The sequence below is a fragment of the Caretta caretta genome, chromosome 25 (assembly GCF_965140235.1).
Source record: "Caretta caretta isolate rCarCar2 chromosome 25, rCarCar1.hap1, whole genome shotgun sequence".
Lineage (NCBI taxonomy): Eukaryota > Metazoa > Chordata > Testudines > Cheloniidae > Caretta > Caretta caretta.
Genome location: NC_134230.1, coordinates 9,617,293 through 9,637,424, shown reverse-complemented (window position 1 = coordinate 9,637,424; position 20,132 = coordinate 9,617,293). Strand labels below are relative to the sequence as shown.

The window sequence follows — 20,132 nt, the reverse complement described above, 5'->3', positions numbered from 1 at the left end:
GTCTCATGCCTCTATTAAATTAAATACAAATTAAAACCCAGCTCTGAAGTAAAGCTAGAGAATCAAACATACTGCAACTCTTCTGACTTTGGTTGGTTTGTGTCACAGCTATAATGTTGTGGAATTTACTTATTTTATTTATGCCTAGGCTTGGCCTCAGAGGGAATAATCCTGCTTCCACAACTACTTAGAACTGTGATAGCCCACTCTATACATTTGCCTTACAATAGCAGTTAAACAACTATTTTTGTAATATGTGTCACAACCAAGTTAAATTGTCACGTGTTTGAAGGACTGAAGGGCAGGAATAAACTACCAAACTAAAAGTACTCCAGCCAAGTTAAAGACCATCATGACCTTGCTGGACATTTCCAACTGCTAGCTTTTACGGCCCAACTTCTCAGGAGGAAAAAACCCTGGGTATTTAACGGTAACACTTTCCATGTTCAAATATTACCTAATTAATACTCCATACCCACGTGACATAGGTAAGTATAACGATCCCCATTTTAAACAAGAGAAACAGATGGACTGACTGACTGCTCAGTGGCACAGTACAACCGAACTCTGGAGATTCTAGCTTCCAGAGCCATGCCTAATCCATGAGACCACATGGCCTCTCAATAAACTACAATTCACCTAATGAATTTAGTACTAGTTGAACATGCTGAATTGATCTTGTGGTGTGTCTATATTAAAAATAAAACAAAAACAAAAACCCATACACCCCGGCTCAGTGAGTCTCTCAGCCTGCTTCAACTGACTGGGGCTTATACTACGGAGCTAAAAATAACCGAGTAGCCATTTGACCTCAGGCTGGAGCCTGGGCTCTGAGACCCAGTGAGCGGCATGGGTCTCGAAGCCCGGGACTCCAGCCAAAGCGGGAATGTCTACACTGCACTACACTACCTATTTTTAGCCCTGTAGCACAAGCCCCAGTCAGTTGACCCAGACTCAGATTTGCTGCCACAGGTCTCTTTTTGAAATGTAAACACACCCTTGGAGACCGAAACCTTATCACTGCCACAAGATATACAGCAAGAGCAGATTTCAGAGTAGCAGCCATGTTAGTCTGTATTCGCAAAAAGAAAAGGAGGACTTGAGGCACCCTAGAGACTAACCAATTTATTTGAGCATAAGCTTTCGTGAGCTACAGCTCACTTCATCGGATGCATAAAGTGGAAAGTACAGCTTATGCTCAAATAAATTAGTTAGTCTCTAGGGTGCCTCAAGTACTCCTTTTCTTTTAGCAAGAGCAGAGGCAATGCAAATTGCCCCAGTCATCAGTGTCCTTAAGGCTGGACATGAAGGGCCACCAGTAGGAAGAGAAGGCAGTCCAGTCTCCAAGTCCATTTAGACTTTGGTCTATATACTGAGACAAGAGGTAGAATCTCCAATTAGTAGCCATTGTGGTGGCTGTCCACGTGTCCATAGCTGTTCACAAGGAACAGAATGGAACCCACCAACCTGGCTTCAGATGACTGTAAATATGTCATCACCACGAACAGAGTATCTGAACCATAGAGATTGATACAGAAGGATCAGTTTCCTCATTAATAACCCCCTGAACCATCCGAACCCAAGCATACCACCACTGGTATAGTGCGTAATAGCCAGAAGAAAATGTGACCAAACAAAACAAAATGAGACCAATCACTTTGGACAGTGAAATTGAGTAAAGTGTGAAAAGGAAGCTAGGATTAAAAGATTAATGGTTTAGAACTTTCAGTGTTAATCAAGGGAAGTGGTTTCTCCGTTTTTTCTAATCTGTGGGTAAATTCGTAGGACAAAGATCTATCACCACAATCCCTCACGATTTGGTTCTCAATGCGTTTTTCTATAGAGCACAACAAAGGGCTCTGCAGACTGTAGTTTCAGAAGCAATGATCTAAGGTGTTAGTGCAGGTTAGGAATTTTTAAATATAATCTTAGTGTTATTTTAAGTCCAGAACAAAACTCTTTGAGCTTTAGATGTTGCTAAACTTGCATATAAATAGAGTATTTAAAGCTGAAAAACACATTCAGGATTAAATATTCAAAAAACATTATGAAAGGTGCTGCCATGGAAATGCCCTTCTGTCACAGAAACAATTTGCATACATATATAGTAGGAACATTTAAAACAACGCAATAGACCTTCTGGGATGTCTTATGATTCCAAAAGACTTAAACTGGAGGCTGGTTGCTAGAGATAGCACATCAGGAACAGACAGCACGCTGCAGCAGCTAGTAAACCCTGAATCTACTACTGCACAGCAAAAAAAAACCCAGCGGAATATTCAGCAGCTCCCATAGTGAACAGGAAACCAACGGAAAAGAGTTTAAGTTCGATGTGTTACCTTCCTTCATGTTTGCAAATCGCTCCTTCAGTTGGTGATCCACCTCAGGACCAAAGGCAAAATTATTCACAAAAATAACACTGCAAGATAATGGTCTAGTTATTAAATAGGAACAGACAAATGGCATCTTAATTTTATATACACTGCTACTTCTATGCAATCAGCTATATTCTATGAATGATGTGCATGGTTCTGAAACAAGAGAATGCTATATATCCTGAGGGCGTATAGCTATTTTACTCAAGAAACCAAAAATTTCTACTTGCAAGCTACACAAAGTAATAAGCTATAAATAGTCAGTATTCACAGTACTTCTTTGCTGAAATGTTGCATATGAAAAAGTATCATATTAGGACACTTCCATTCATCAGATCAGCAGCTTCTGCACCATGAATTCATAAGTTAAGAACTACACTGGCAAGTTTCACTATCATAATATTAAAAGTATGTTCATCATGCCTCCATAATGTCTGGTGGGCCTTTTACAGTGTATATGAACATAGCTACCGCTAACATGTTCATGACACTTGTTAAATCACACTTAAGGAATGGTGACAGCCCATCTTGACCGACAGCTGTTGAATCCAATTATACTTTTGGTAATTTGAAGAAGTATTTACAAATAATAATTTATTTACAAAGTACCCCCCACCCCCACAAATGATGGTGAAATTCGACAGGTCTTTTCACAAGGTTAACAGTCAGGCATTCAGTTGAGAAACGTGTTCTCTTAGCTCTTTCCCAACAAGCCTTGCTGTCTCTAAGGCTGTCTTTGGCTCTATCCTACACTGGAAACATTTATGGTTTTCGTGGTTTTAGCGATTAAATCTAGCAAGGGATTCACCACCCCCCAAAAATATTTAAGCCTTGAAAAGAGAAATCGAACAAGTTGCAAGACAACATGGCCATGTGAAGATGAAAAGTGTCATGAAGTGAAAAAAAAAACGTAAGAAACAGGACACATTACAAATGGAGAATACACGTTACACTGGGTGTAATTTTGAAAGCATTTAACTTTGGGTCAGATATGGTGTTTCCAAATGTCTTCTATTCCCACTGGCTTCCGTGGGAAATAAGGATGCTTGACACCTCTCAGAAGATATTCAGCACTTTGCAGGATCAAGCTCTTCAGGACTTTTTTCAGCCAATGCCATCTATTTTATAAGAATTTATTTCTTTGCAAGTGATACTAACTTAGATTCTTCTTTCCCCTTCTGGTGCCTCCATACAACACACATACTTAAAGGGCACTAGGTTTAAGAGACGTAGCCAAAACTATTTAAAAACCACAATTTAAAAAAAAAAAATTATGTGCCAATAAAAAAATATCTTTTTTTCTGCCCACCCCTGCTCTTACAAAGATGGGAAACTTGTCTGGCAAGCAAGGCCAGTATGGGCTCCTTTCATCCTGCTTCCCACCACTATGCCAAAAAAAACCTACTGAACACAGCCACATGCATTAAAGTCACTAGAGAATTTTAAGGGGAGAAAGGGAAAAGAAATAAAGTCCACTGAAATCTTTTTAAAATGTTCATTCTGATGGAGTATTTACTATGAACATTGGAGACCAAAATAACTTGGCTTTCTCCTTATTTGGTTTATTGCCTTTTCAGTGCAGACTGCTAAACCACAAGTGCAGACAGTATGAATAATAAATGCCACACATCTTGCTTAAGCATCAGCGGTTGTGAGAGCACAAATATGAACAATTGTATGCGTTCAAAAGTGAACATGCATTTTTAAGAGTTTGAACCTTTGGAACTCCTATTATCTACTTTGTTAGAAGCACAATTTAGATTAGGTAACTGATGCTGTTGGATCGGCGATGGCGTCATAAAACCCTTTAGCCAAATGAACTAGTTAGGAGTGCTCTTAAAAATCCAAGTGGCTACTATCATCATGAAGGCCACCACCTAGGATGCTCACACTGCTTACAACAGAAAATGAAGGAGGAAATTTCACTATTAGGTAATTGACTTGGGCCAAAATATCAAATGATCAATCAATCAAAGCATTCTTTAAAATAGCAGATGTTGACTAATTTGCAGTCACAAAAACTCAAATGACTAAGGCTTGAGGATGAAAAACTAATTTTTTGCTTTAAGAACTTTTGTGGGAAGGAGGAGATGGTTGTGGGCTGGTAGGAAGACAATCAACTGCATACTATTCAAAGTAACAAAGAATAGCCATCATTTACTGCCACAGATCTACCAGTGTCTCCATGTGCAATAGGAGACAACCTATAGCAGAGGTTTGCTCGAGGCTAGGCCTGATCTGGACTCAAGCCCAAGAGGGTCGAATCAATTTCCAACCTAAGCCTGAGTCAGTGCAGCTGCTGCCTCCTCCCCCAGGGATGGCTCTCCTCCTGCTGTCCTTGGAGTCAGTGGGTGCATGAGCCAGTGGCTGCATGCCCCGCTCTTGCCAACAGCTGCCCCCATTGCTTTGCTTGTGCTGCAAAAGTGAGAGGTGCTGTGACTCCTCTGCGCACTCACTCCATTGCAGCATGCGTGCTTCTGCCAGCAGAAGCAGGATATATAGCCACCACTGCACCACCCCACAGGCCAGAGAAGGAGAGCCAACTCCACTCGAGCCAACACTGGTAGTCAGGTTCCGTCGGGTTGCAGGGCTCTAATCTACAGCCTATATTAAAAATTGTTCCAAAGAAATGGAAGAGAGCTGGAAGGGGTATAGAGGGATGTGTGTGTAAAGACGCAAACAACTAATAAAGCAAAACCACACCACACTGCAGGTCTGGGACAAGTCTGCCCACAAATTAAAAGGCAGCCCAAGAAGTCTAACTGGGGTACATAACGCAAAAATCAGCCTGGCAGATGCCTTTCCTGGAGTGTGCTCTTAAATATGGTCTTGGAAACTGTCCATAACTTGCCACAGCCCTGAAGAGTTTCAATAAGCCTTTTTGTCAACTGTTTTCCATCTCTCCAAGAAAAGGGGGTGGTCTAGGAGCACATCTGCCGTTAACCATTTTTTCTTGTCTATCCATCATGGTACATGCTTAATATCTACTAACAAGGCTCTATGAATATGAAACCATTCACAAAAATTTAGGAGTGTTTTGAACCATGACATTTCCCTCTTCAGCAGCAGTATGCCACAGGTTGGGGTTGTTTTTTTTGTTTGTTTGTTTGTTTTTTTAAATAAAAGAGTCCATCTCTAAATACAGATCTTCAGTTTGGGTGAATATTCAACTATCCAAGAGGATCAATGCAACAGAATAGCCGATTTCAATTAGCTCAGCCTTACTATCAAGGTAAGCAGCTATCCCAGCCACATGAAGTACCAGCCACTCAAGCTGGTGCTTACACAGAAGTCACCGATAGACTAAAGGAAATGCAAACACAAAAGGGGTCTACTCTAGCTGTGCAAGAGGAATTTATGCTGTGAACTCCCATTAATTCTTCTGGGAATGCATGAAAACCCATTCCTCCAGTCAGATATCAGGCTCCCCATACTGCTAGCATGGAAGCTCACATATAGGCTTTCAATATTAGCTATGGAAATTCTGTATTACAAGTTGGCCATTCTCCCAATTTCCATTATGATACACTGACAAATATTACACATTCATAAAGCCACAATCAACTGTTCTACCGTACCTTGTGTTTGCAATTCTCTCTTTCCATTCTTCGGAGAGGAAGTCACCTCTTTCCAGCTGTAAAAATAGACAAAAATGTGAATGTCTCTTTCAGCTTTGTAAACGGCAAGGCTAACATACTAGACTCAGTGATGCTGGTTATGAATAGGGCCACTTGAAATCTTCAGGAAATGCCTCAGGGAGAAAACTACCCCACATCCCGTCAAAAAACTCCATTCACTCCCCAAGACAAGGAGTCTTGCCCACTCCCTATATCCAGATGTCCTTTTACCCTCAAGGAGGAGCTAATCATTTACTGCCCACCATCCAAATATTGCAACACCACACAAGATTTTATTGACTCATCACTGCAGTACCCAAGTTCATCACATACACTAAATGAATGCATCTTCTCAAACCCCCTGTGTGTGGTGAGAGGTGGGGGGAGGGGAGGGGAACTATTCCCATTTTACAGATGGGGAACTGAAGCATGAAGATTTAGGCCAAAATCTGCAAACGTGTCCACTAGGTTAGGTTTCCTCAACGGCTGGGTGCTCACCTTGACACCCCCAGGACCTGATTTTTCAGGGATGTTGAGCGTCTTCAGCAACCATTGACTTTCACTGCAGTAAGCATAGAGCGTCTTCACCAAAGGCACTACAGTGGCGTAGTTATGCCAATGTAGCACTTCGAGTGTAGACGTGTCCTAAATTACCTTGATATTTGAAGTGTTCTCTAAAAATTACTAATTTGCAGTATTCTCTGTAATTACAACATGCAATATTGTAAATACTGAATTAGCTGCACTTGGTTAATGAAGAAAAGTATTTCCATGGTGCTGGTTATGACAGATGTCTAGTATGCTCATACACCTGGGTTAAACATGAAAATGTTTTTCCCGTCCACCCAGCCAAGTAGCCGCCATATTATAATTCACGTGGACCACACAACCATGTTCAAACATGGTTATTTTTCTACAGTAGAAGCTAATGCACATTTAGCCAGTGCTTGGCTAAAATCTGCACCAGAAATGGGAAACTGGCATTAAAAGGGGTAGACATTTTGGCCTCATCTACACTACAAAAAAGCCATGTTTAAACACTGCTGTGCCCAACTGTTATAAAACAGGGGTTCTCAACCGTTTTCTTTCTGAGCTCCCTCCCCCCCCCCCCGCCATGCTATAAAAACTCCACAGGCCCACCTGTGTCACAACAACTGGTTTTCTGCATATAAAAGCCAGGGCCGGCATTAGGGGATAAAAAGAAAAGGAGCACTTGTGGCACCTTAGAGAAATTGGTTAGTCTCTAAGGTGCCACAAGTACTCCTTTTCTTTTTGCGAATACAGACTAACACGGCTGTTCCTCTGAAACCTGTCATTAGGGGATAGTAAGCAGGGCAATTGCCTGGGGCCCCGTGCCATAGGGGCCCCCGTAAAGCTACATTGCTCAGGCTTCGGCGTCAGCCTCGGGTGGCAGGGCTCAGGGCCCGGGCTTCAACCCCATGCAGCAGGGCTTCAGCTTTCTGCCCTGAGACCCAGTGAGTCTAATGTTGGCCCTGCTTGGTGGCCCCCCTGAAACCTGCTCGCAGCCCCCCAGGAGGCCTCGGACCTCTGGTTGAGAACCACTGTTATAAAACAGTTTCTTATCTCCAGTTACCAGATAACTGGTACATTTCTCAATATGGAAGCAAAGAAGAGGACCCTGCACCAGTGACCCACCACCACTTAATTAAAAGCAGTGTGGAAATTATGTGATGCGTAAGAACATAAGAACAGCCATACTGAGTCAAACCAAAAGTCCATCTAACCCAGTGTCCTGTCTTCCGACAGTGACCAATGCCAGGTGCGCCAGAAAGAATGAACAGAACAGGTAATCATCAAGTGATCCATCTCCTGTTGCCTATTCCCAGCTTCTGGCAAACAGAGGCTAGGGACACCATCCCTGCCCATCCTGCCTAATAGCCATTGATGGACCTATCCTCCAGGAACTTACCTAGCTCTTTTTTGAACCCTGTTACAGTCTTGGCCTTCACAACCACCTCTGGCAAGCAGTTCCACAGGTTGACTGTGTTGTGTGAAAAAATACTTCCTTTCGTTTGTTTTAAATCTGCTGCCTATTAATTTGGTGACCCCTAGTTCATGTGTTTTGAGAAGGAATAAATAACATTTCCTTATTTACTTTCTCCACACCAGTCATGATTTTATAGACCTCGATCATATCCTCCCTTAGTTGTCTCAACCATTTACGGGCTTATATCCCTACTGTAGCAGTATCCCTTCAGCCAATGAGGCAGGAGAACTGCCTGCTGCGAAGTTTGATAGTATAAGAGGGGCTTTTTAATTATTATTTTGGGAAGTGAAGAGAGCTAACCACCCATCATCCCTCAGGTCATAGTTCCATAGTAGTGTTACTGACCTTCACCAGCCCCAAGGGAGAACGCAAGCAGCCCCAAAGTGGAGATCTCAATTTGAGATCTCTCAACAGTGCCAAAACAAGTGGCACAAACAAAAATCCCCAAAATTTCATTTGGGACAAGAACTGGTAAGGAAGTGTGAGCTCTTCCCTGGTAATTAAACAGCTACACAGCCAGCTTCTAATGGGATATTGCATTGCTTAAGTACAGAATGCTGTACGGTCGAGGTCACACAGGAAAACCACAGCCTGTCAGTGTGAGATGACAACAGCAGCAGTAGGGATGCACTCAGTCTCTTCCAATCAGTGTACCCACCCCCACAGTGCTCTCTCTCACATATAGCAATTTAATCTCCTTAGTGAATAATGAATGGAAAGGACCATCTGTAATGCAGATATTTTCATCTGATTAGACAACGCAGGGGACCTGCTTTATCTAAACGGATAATTAGCTCACTGAAATCCACTTCAGAGAGCAGCCAGCCCCCATTGTTTCTAAATTTAGAAGCAGAGGCAGGTTTTCCCTCCCCTTTTCAGACAGCTAGGTTTGCTCTTCAGAGACTGCAGGAATATGCTCACAGTAGCTGATGTCTGCAACTCAGAGCAAACTGGCAGGTCACACCCATAGGAAGCAACAAGAGACACTACTGCAGGTCTATATTAATTATAATGGATAACAACAGCTGCTTCTGAAGGCCAAGTCCCCTTTCCCAGAGCTTTGGGCTCCAAAATATAACAGCAGCTAATATTCTCTCCCCAGACTTGCATTGGAAGGCTCTGCGGTAAAGCTCTGACTGCACAATGCCATAAATACACAAAGTCTCATTCTAGCAGACTCAGGGCAAAGTGCTTGGCTCACAAAAACAGTTAACTCTGCCTGGAAAAGTACACATGGTTATTTTTAAGCCCCTGTTCATTGCAAAAATAACTAGAGGCAATAATCCAAACCTCTGAAACGTGGCATCATGTCAAAGCCACAGGGGACGTTTGGAGGGCTTTTCAAATACCAAAACATCGAGTTTCCCGCTGAAATAGGGCATTCAAAAATATTTAGGACAAATACACATCCTGCCCACACCCTGACTGCAGAGAACTCACTGTTAAACAACTGAAGCTTTTAAGCACAGACAATGACAGTTATGTGCCTACAAAATACATCAGTGCAAGTGATATCAAGGAAGCTTGAGATACTGATTAGTGCTTTACAAAACTCACTGTTTTTGTTCTGAAGCGAGACTTTTGTGAAAAAGGCAACACATGGCATCCAGGACACACCCAAGCCTACCAGAAAAGCTAGGTGAGGCCTGCAGGCTACAAGAGAGGGGGAGAAAAGACACTGCTGTAGGGACTACACATATCCACCATTAATGCACCCAAGCTCATTTGTGGGGTTGGGACGGGGAGTGAGATTTCCTTCTATGATACAGTCTGCTTGAGTGAGAGGGATAAATCAAGTGCACAACTCCAAGCAGCCATCAGACCTATCTACAGTCTCAGTAAAATTTGGAAAGTTAGACTCATACATATATTATAATACATAATGCGGCCACGAGTGCAGGGGACTGGACTAGATGACCTCTCAAGGTCCCTTCCAGTCCTACGATTCTCTTATCTGGATTCCCTGTTCTCCATTCCCAGCCCTCGTACCTCCCATATCAAAGTGTTGGGAAGGCTGGATAAAGAACGCTATGATCCAATCCACTCTTGATTTTAAAAAGCCAAAGCCAGACAAACAAGGTTTTGCAAAATAACAGTGAACCCTAGTTTTACCCTCATCTTTAACCAAATTTACACCCGTGTTCACACTGGATTTAAAAGTTCATTAAGGCAACTCTGAAGCAGACCACTTGCTGTATGAATGCCCCAAGACACCACGACAGTCCAGCAGGGATTTGGGGACTACAAATGGCTACAGTAGGACTCCATGGAAACTTGTATAACTCCACTGGGGGTGGGGGCAGGAAAGATTACACGCTGTATAACACTGACCTACACCCCCGCCATACCTTAAGAGTCTACATGTTTTCCTTCACTTTACGCCAAGGCTCAGGCATTGGAAAGAGTTTTCCCCTACGGCTAGAGCAAGCTCTTTCTGGCAGCAGGGGAAGAGCAAGGGAATTGCTCTGTCATCAATCCAGACCAAACCAGAAAAAGCTCAACCTTTCACCATACTGAAAATTAGATGTGTGAATTTGGCAAAGTACCATATGTCTGTGTTAACTGCAATACTGAGTTTTTAAGCTTTAATTTGATAACTGAACATGTGCTGAAATTCCCCAAGAAAGACCATGTAATTATCCAGTTCTAATCACCTAAGAAAAACGCCAATTTCCTTGGGACAACAGTTACCCTGAAAAAAAGTTTGAAACTAACCTTGCAAACTTTCAAGGAACTAGTTCCATGGAAACAGATACTAGAAAATATTCTTTTACCGTAAAAAACAAAGAAAGATTTAATAGATAATGAATGGGGTTTAGGTTTGTGGTGGAACACTCTTGTCCAAAAGACTCAAGTGACCCACAGCGGGATACGGTGTCCTAAGCAACAATGTGAAGGCACTAATAGCCACAGATGGTGGGTTTTTTTCCAAGTGGTTTATGTTTTCACAGAAAGGAGAGAAAAGAGCAACCTCTCTCCTACAATTTCTCCAGTCTTCTGCTCTCTCCAGGACAGTGGGGTGGGAGGAGGTATTGTTTCATATTCTCTGTGTGTATAAAGTCTGCTGCAGTTTCCACGGTATGCATCCGATGAAGTGAGCTGTAGCTCACGAAAGCTCATGCTCAAATAAATTGGTTAGTCTGACATGAAGGTCGCTATCTTAAAACAAAAAAACTTCAAATCCAGACTCCAGCGAGAAACTGCTGAATTAGAATTCATTTGCAAATTGGATACTATTAATTTAGGCTTAAATAGAGACTGGGAGTGGCTAAGTCATTATGCAAGGTAGCCTATTTCCCCTTGTTTTTTCCTATCCCCCCCCCCCCCCCCGATGTTCTGGTTTAACTTGGATTTAAACTTGGAGAGTGGTCAGTTTGGATGAGCTATTACCAGCAGGAGAGTGAGTTTGTGTGTGTGGTTTTTGGGAGGGGGGTGAGAGAACCTGGATTTGTGCAGGAAATGGCCCAACTTGATTATCATGCACATTGTGTAAAGAGTTGTCACTTTGGATGGGCTATCACCAGCAGGAGAGTGAATTTGTGTGGGGGGGTGGAGGGTGAGAAAACCTGGATTTGTGCTGGAAATGGCCCAACCTGATGATCACTTTAGATAAGCTATTACCAGCAGGACAGTGGGGTGGGAGGAGGTATTGTTTCATATTCTCTGTGTGTATATAAAGTCTGCTGCAGTTTCCACGGTATGCATCCGATGAAGTGAGCTGTAGCTCACGAAAGCTCATGCTCAAATAAATTGGTTAGTCTCTAAGGTGCCACAAGTACTCCTTTTCTTTTTGCGAATACAGACTAACACGGCTGTTACTCTGAAACCTGCCGAAAATAGGAACTCTGACCTTTAAGTTTCAGTGATAACCCATTATTAGCAGCTGTAGCTCAGCAAGTGCCTTGAACTCCAAAATGGCTCAAGATGTTTTACACCAGCTGGAGAAGTTTACAATGCAATTATGGACTGAAAAGTGACAATGTTAAAATGGCATCTGCTTACTCAACAGATCTGCCTGTGTGTGTATTCTGACTGTGCAAATTCTGTATGCAGACTCTTCTCACTAAAATATATCTTATTCCTTTTTATTCTTGTTAGCACTGGAGACCAAATGCAATGGGAATGCAGAAGAGCAACCTAGATATTTTATTTACTTGTTTGTTTAGGTCTGTGAATCAACAGAATTCTTAACTGAGTTCTGATTTCAGAATCCATTGCTGGTGATGAGGCTTCATCCAGGAGAGAGAACAATTCAGTTCTCAAATTCCAGGCCACCTTTGAGGGACTGGACTAGGGAAGACCCATTACCTGACTTGTAAATTGAGCACACTAGATATGGAGTCAACGTGAACCCCAAGATGTTATTCTGTCAGTCATTTTTCAGAGTACAAACACAGAGCCAGTTGTACTAAAGTCAAACTATGGATACCTAGCTGTGAGCAAAAAAAATTCATGCTGGAGGAACAGTAGGATTTACTGCTGTCTCATGTCTGTCACAGTTTTGACTTTTGGAGCAAGGCAGCAACAATAAGCATAAACTTAATACCACTGTCCAAATAATTTATTCAAAGCAGCAGCTAGGATCGGAGACTTGTTCCCACGAATTTCTGCCAATCTTCCCGTCCTCCTCCTCCCCCCCAACTCTGTAGTCTTCTGAAAATATTTAACTTTATAATTTTTAATCCAGTTGCATGGAATTTACACAGTTAAAATCTAGTTGGTCACAAACCACTCCAGTCCTTAGTCATATTGACGATTGTCACCGACTGGGCTCTCAAGAGCCCCCTGAAAACATCTAGAGCGCTCCTTCTCTGAGATAATGGGTGGTGGTAACCAAGCCATTTTACAAGCAGCAAAAGAGGACTCTCAAGTGCGGCTGCATTGTCTATCACCACTACATTCCATACACTCAGATGAAGCTTTTCAGCCTTGTGCCTTCCAAAGCATTCTAGTCGCGGTGGTAACAGCCTGTATTACTACAGAGGTAATAGATGGAATTACTGTCTTACTGCCAAAGACAAGATGGCTTCTCAGCACGTTGCCATGTGGGAGAACTAAATATAGAAGGATTTGGGACTCATTTCCGTTACCCAATGTCCATACCACAAGCATTAAGGAAAGAGTCCATTACAATCCACCAGGAAGTACATATCCTTAGCTAAGATATGTTGACTTGGGGGAAAACTGTTCGTTATCTGATTCTGGTCAGGGCTAGAGATACACGTACATATACTGCCAGCAGATGAAAAAGAGGTGTTAGAAGCCAAAAAAAAGAGCCAGTAAAATCTGCCATGTATATGATAAGGAGGTGATGAGAAAATTTGCAAGCCTAGTTGACCTAATGTTAGAATCCTAAATTCATACAGAACAGTAGTTTTCAAACTATTTGTATTGGCAACTCCTTTGACACAGCAAGCCTCTGAGTGTGACCCCACTTAAAAATTAAAAATGAAGGGGACGTAATCTCATTTAATGGGGGCTCGGGGATGCCAGCCTCACGGAGCTGGCCGCTCGAGACCCCCATGTAACCTCTTGTGATCTTCTGAGGGGTCACAACCCCCCAGTCTAAGAACCCCAATATAGAAGGTGACCCGATTTTTAGTGGTGCCATGAACCCCAGCTTGTCACTGACTTCAATGGGACCTCAGCTGCTCAATAGCGTTGAAAAAGCAAGACACTTATTTGGGAGCCTAACATTAAGCATGTAAGTTTGCAAATTTTGGCCTCAGTCCTTACCATTAGAGGAAAGGTTATAAAAGCCAAAGACCTGAACAAAAATAAGCAGTCTTGTTTCCATTATAGTGTCAGATTCTGCTACATGTAATATACACAATGTGTCAATACTCACAGCCTAAAGCAATCAATACATATTCAGTATTTCAGTCTAGGTTCTGTCCCTATTCTTTAAATTACATGGATCATAAGTGAAATATCTTCAGTAAAGATTTCTTTCTTATAATGCCAGCTGGGTAGCACCCTGGAAGGCTGCCATATGGCCATTTCCTGGGAAGGAAGGCCTGCATACAGTTTCACAGCAGGAAAGAGTTTGCAGCCTTGACATTAATCCAACTGCAAACTACTCCTATCATGAAATCAGCATATATCTAATGGAACAGTGCCACACACTATATGTCAGTTTCAGTAAGGGGATATTTTGAGACAGGCAACATTGTCACCTTAATCCAGCAGATGGCCTACTTCTCAAGGAGAAGTAAGAGAGCCCTTACATTCAAGGCTGGTCACTGGACATGAGAGTATTATGAGACTTGAGTTCTCTGTAAATGAAAAATTAACCTTCATGCCAAACCCTGACTACCAACAAGAGGCCATTTGATAATATTGGGAAATTCAAAGGCAAGTAGATCAGACTGGTCCAGTAGCTTAGCCGTAGAGCTCTGTGCAAATCACATGAGAGACCAGGATCTGTTTGTGTCAACTGCTCTCAGGCTAGGAGTGCCGCAGTGGTAGCTAGCTGAAACCTCAGAGAAGGGAAGATTCCCTTGAATCACCCAATGGCAATTCCTCCAAATGATTAGGGAACAACACTGACCCAACTCAACCCTCCTTGACTAGAAGCATGGCAGCTATGAGATCTGAAACTTTTTTTTTTTAAGAGAAGATTGGGATAAAGATACACAAACAAGCAGGGGTATTCTCAGGGTTCTGAGAAAGCCACTAGAGAACAAGATTACATGAATTTCTCACAGGTAAGTGTCTAATCAGGGAGCAATTTTCTTAATGATGTTTGAATGTGGGAGCAGAAAACAGCCTGAGTAACGAGAGTTTATAAGAAAGGGGCTTCCAAGAATTTCTGCAAGCCTCAATAACATTCCCAACAACACACACCAAATGTCAAGTGAGTCAAGAGGAGGGCTCTGGGAGGTTGTCTTTCAGAAAGCATCACTCAGCAGCAGCAAGATAAAGGCCAGGAAGCTGCTTCTTAGCTGGGGAAGGGGAGGAGGGAGACCTGTAAATTCTGAACATCAGTAATAAGTGGAGCACAAAGATTTTCAGCTGAGTTTCACTCACTGTGTATTCTGCATGTTTTTTCCCATACCATTTCATCCACTTTCTGAACTCTCTGTCCATCGTCTAGAAGAGGGAGGAAAAACAAAACCACCCATTAGGACATCTCGCAATACCAGTTATATGATAGTGAGAGAAGAGGCAACTCTGACAATGCTCACGGGCCTATAAGAGTTCTTTGCCATTAACACTTGAATGGGACTGCTGGAAAATCCTAGACACACATACTGAAGGTCTACCCTTCTAGTTCCCCTGGGGAAACTCCTTCACTTCACTGGGGCCAAGGTATCAAGGCTGACTTATTCTGTTCTCCCCTCTCCACGGAAGCCTTAAAGACACTTTGAGTTGACACTGCTCAGTAGTCTGCCAAGGATGGTGCTACATAATTCCAGAGCAAGCAGAAGGCAGTGAACATAGTCCTACCGGAGCCCAGCTAGCGAAGGGGCGTAAAGACAGGTCTGCTTGGGCGAACGAGAAAGCAGTAGTAGGCAAGCTTCTTTCAGTTACAATTGCCATTGCCTTGCAACACACTGCCAGCAGCTGGGGGGAAGGGAGGGTGCTTCGATCTATGACTAAAGAGACTAAGGTTACACAGGATGGCAGGCAGCTGTGGTTCAAACCCAGCTAGTTGGCAGTGGGTTTCCATTGCCAGACGCAGGAGAAAGGAGCTTCAGACCTTCACATCCAGACAGCAGTGCTGCTTCTAATTTGCCCCAGACTATTTTTCTGAAAGCTTACCCCTTCCCATAAACTGGGGGTTTGGAAGACCTGGTGTTTCTGCACTGTGGCAGTGAGGGTCAGTTATGCCTACTCACCCCATTTAAAACTAAAACGGACGTACACTGGGAAGAGCGAGAAAGAGTCACAATTTAAGACCTACTGAAACTGCAAAATTGGGTCCACATATTCAGGGCTCAGATTGGGAGGAAAGAAATGGTATTCAAGTTTCATCCACCATCCCAAGCTCCACTTACAGTCTCAGATCAGCTGGAGGTTTCTGATGTTATGTCAGCTGTGAAACATTTTGTGTTGACATTTGTGTTCCCATTAGGCTTCAGAGTTAACACACCCAATTAACAACAAGACAGTTCACACCACTCAGAAATATTGTTTCAATCTCCAGAGTCAAAAGACAGTGAAACATCAGTTCACATTTCAGAAGATTTTTTTCAAAACCACAGACTAGAAACTTAGGGTTTTTTCCCCCCTATTTAAGTGAAAGCTTAAAAACTGCATAAAGCGATGTAGTAGCCAGAGAAATGTTACTATGGACAAATTCAACTACAAGCTCAATACAACCACCGACACAAAACATCTGTTGAGAAAAAAAGTGGGCCAATCTAAATGCACCAAGAAGCAGATAGGCTATTTCAGGGCAGATTCACACATTTTTAAATTGCAGCAGTTGTCAAGCCGATAATCTAACGGACAGCCATTTATAAGTGCAAGGATAACATGTGTGATAGACCCAAGCCAGTTGGGTACAGCAGAGTAGTAGAAGGCAGATATACTGGTCACTGGATAAGCATTTTTCTATTCCCTGACTGATCAGAACAAAGCCTGCTCCACGCTGTGGTGGACACATGACTCCAATTAGCCTGCAAAGAGTCAGTTGAAGCCATTAGACTAATGAGAACACCTGACTCCAATTAACCTGCAAAGAGTCAGGTGAGGCCGTTAAGCTAATGTGAACACCTGACTCTAATTAAGGCCCCTCTGATACAATAAAAGGGCTCACTCCTGTCAGGCTGAGGAGAGCCAGGGAGCCTGAGGAGAGGAAGTGCAGCTGAAGAGCTGGGTAATGAAGACACCCTCAAGCCACTGGAAAGGGAGCCCTAAGGTAAGGGTGAAGAAGGTGTTAAGAGAGGGAAGCAGGAGAACTGTGGGGAAGTGGTCCAGGGAAATGTAGCATCTCAAAGGTCTGTTGCCAACAGCTGCTGCCATTAGGGTCCCTGGGTTGGAACCCGGAGTAGAGGGCAGGCCCTGGTTCCCTCCAACTCTCCACTACAGAAACACCTTCTTGGAGGGGAAGACAGGACCCCGTCAGGACAGAAGGCTAACCTGTTCTGGAATAAGCCCATAGGGACAACGGAGATTGTGGGAGTTCTCTCACCAACCTCCTTGCTGGCTTATGATGAAAATGGCTCAGTAGGCTGTGACCCTTGCCTCTAGAGGGAGAAGGGCTATGCAGAGGGTCACAGTGAGCCTCGCGTAATCTGCCAGGAAGAGCGGAACACACTGAGACAAGGCCACACATGGTATACTTTATTCACCCAGTAAAGTCTTCAAATACAGTAACTCCTCGCTTAACATTGTAGTTATGTTCCTGAAAAATGTGACTAAGCGAAATGATGTTAAGCGAATCCAATTTCCCCATAAGAATTCATATAAATGGGGGGGAAAGGGGGTGTTAGGTTCCAGGGAAATTTTTTTCACCGGACAAAAAACTATATATACACACACACAGTATAAGTTTTAAACAAACAATTTAATACTGTACACAAGAATGATTGTGAAGCTTGGTTGAGGTGGTGAGGTAAAGGGTGGAAGAGGATGGGATATTTCTTAGGGGATGCCTTACTGCTAAATGATGAACTGGCATTCAGCTGATCCCTCACAGGTTAACACGTTGTTGTTAATGTAGCCTCACACTCTACAAGGCAGCAGGAATGGAGGAAGAGGAGCCAGCATGGCAGAGACACACACCCTGTGTGTTGGGGGGGGGGGGGAAGAAGAGGCGCATTGCCCCTTTAAATATGCTGACCCCACTCTAAGTACAATGCCTTTAAAAAAAAAAAAATCAGGAAGTGGAGACAGCAGCTGTGACCAGCAAAGCCTCTCCATCCTGAGCCCTGACCTGTCCCCACCCCGCTCTATATGGAGAAGTGGTAAGGGGTGAGGGGGACACCGTGACTTTAGCCCCCCTCCCCTGCACAGCAAGCAAGAGGCTCCCAGGAGCAGCTCCCAGGCAGAGGGCAGGAGCAGCACATGGCAGTGGGGAGAGGGACAGCTGAACTGCTGACAATTGGTAGCCTGCTGCAGGGCTGCCGCACAGGGAACTTAGGGGAGCTGATGTGGGGGCTGCTGGTCCACCCTGGTTCCAAGCCCCCACCAGCTCGCTGCAAGGGGCTGCTCTTCCTGCAAGCAGTGGACAAAGCAGGTGGCTGCCAAACAATGTTATAAGGGAGTATTACACAACTTTAAACGAGCATGTTCCCGAACGGATCAGCCAGGTAACAACGAAACAATGTTAACCGGGACGACTTTAAGTGAGGAGTTACTGTACTTGACACAGTGTTATTAAAAAGGGACACCATCAGGATTAGTACTCCCTAACAATTTATATTCTCTGCATACACTGGCAAAGTTCATGTAATTCTTTACTGCCTGCTGATCATTTACACTATGGCCCCTTCACACTGCTCTGTGTAAACGGTCCTTAACGTAGGTACTTCTGGAGTGGCGTAAAAGTGCCTTTGTATAAACAAAACTCTGGCCCTATATGTATTTTCTCTCACAAATAAGTGGTTTTTAACCAGTGATTACTACTAAATAAAGAGCCAGGAACCTAGCCTTTGTGAGCTGCTCTAAAATAAGTCAGAATACTCATGCAAGGAGGTGACAGAGAAAGATTTGGTAAAAGTGTTCCAGCTCAATATTTCCAAGGGATTACCATGAAGAGTAAGGACAAATTATTTCCTAGGCCCTTCTATGGCACTCATGATAGCATCAGACCCTTTTTACACATATATTTGAAAAGGAAGCTCTAAAGCTTATGTACACATTATTTAAGAAGCTAAAGTTGGTATTTGAAACAGACCAAAGTCCATTAGTTTGAACAAGGAGTTAAAGGTGTGAAGCTCTATGCAACCTACTGGAGGAAGTACAAAATTCTTACTGCAAGGCTTGACCAACTTTTATTGTTTGCTTGCAACTCATTTGGGTTCCATGTTTCCCTTGGAGTTGATTAACTTTGCAAGTCCCTATTGACATAGAATTAATGGAAGTGTAAAGAAAACTACTTGCCTAAGTATAATAGCCTTATTATGAGACATCGTCCTAAGTACTTCAATTGGGTGCATACTGAGCACTGCTATTAACTGAATGCTCCAGGGCAATCGATAGGTCTCAGTTACTCTGCAGCTCCAGCTATATTAACATATTTAATATCTAAACTCAATCGTTTAAGAGTTAGGGCTGCTAAAGAACATTCTTAGCATGATCCAGATTGCAGCTTTTTTAAAAAAAATTATGAGTTTCAGCCATTCTGTCTCCCACTACTCTGATCTTGCTCAACTCCTTCCTAGAGGCTTTCAACCCTACACAGCACTAGCCTCTGTGACACGCCCTTTCAAAGTCCCATTCCAGACCCGAGTGGGTCCTGAAATCCACAGCTTAGACAGTACGGTGTCTAGGTTAAACCTGCATCTTCCCTTTTGATTTTTGTTCCCTTTGTATAAGCTTCCCATCACTTCGCAGCCTCACTCCGCCTGGTTTTTTCTCAGGCCTGAACTAAGCTCTCTTCAGAGACCAGTTAATGATATTTCTGATCACTCAGTGAGCACTGCCACTGAGCAACAAGAAGCACATCCCACCCCTCCCCATATCATTTGCATCACTGCTGTGCTTCCAGCCCTTACTGACTTAAGGAGCCAGAGTGTCTAGGATTCAAACTCAGGATTCCCGCTTTGTAATACATAGCAGTTACCTGAAAGACATAAGATATTGAGCCAACCCTGGAATCAAACACTTACCATCTCATACTCCTTGAGACAGAACTCACCTCAGCATATTTGGCCGGAATATCAGCTTTCTCCACACCATAGTGATGTTTGCAGTTTGTGGCAGCAGCGACTTGAAGCACTACCTGACCCACACCTGCAGGTAGAGAAAGAGACAGTTATAGTAAAAAAGCCCCCCATACACAGGAGACTGCTTCTAAAACAAAGACCAAGATGTATGCAAGGATTTCACAACATGTGTCAATTCCCCATCCGAAAAGTATGGATAATGTATCTCTCCCTCTCACCTTTTGTATCGTCTATTCAGACTAAGCTCTTCAGGGAAGTGACTGTCTCTTTCTATAAGAATGTACAGTACCTAGCA

At 43.2% G+C, this 20,132-nt stretch overlaps 1 protein-coding gene across 6 annotated transcripts in view; it reads right to left on the bottom strand.

The window, feature by feature from the left end:
- The window catches only part of DOT1L (DOT1 like histone lysine methyltransferase), a 107,531-nt gene that overhangs the window by 43,109 nt on the left and 44,290 nt on the right, over window positions 1-20,132 (bottom strand). For 5 of the 6 annotated variants that reach the window (XM_048830964.2, XM_048830969.2, XM_048830966.2 and 2 more), the window contains exons 6-9: window positions 19,810-19,904; window positions 15,030-15,092; window positions 5,954-6,009; window positions 2,340-2,419 (exon numbers count right to left, since the gene is read on the bottom strand). In XM_048830964.2, coding sequence (XP_048686921.2) covers window positions 2,340-2,419; window positions 5,954-6,009; window positions 15,030-15,092; window positions 19,810-19,904 — 294 coding nt within the window. The remainder of the gene's footprint in view (window positions 1-2,339; window positions 2,420-5,953; window positions 6,010-15,029; window positions 15,093-19,809; window positions 19,905-20,132) is intronic. The other variant, XM_048830967.2, reaches the window with a different exon arrangement.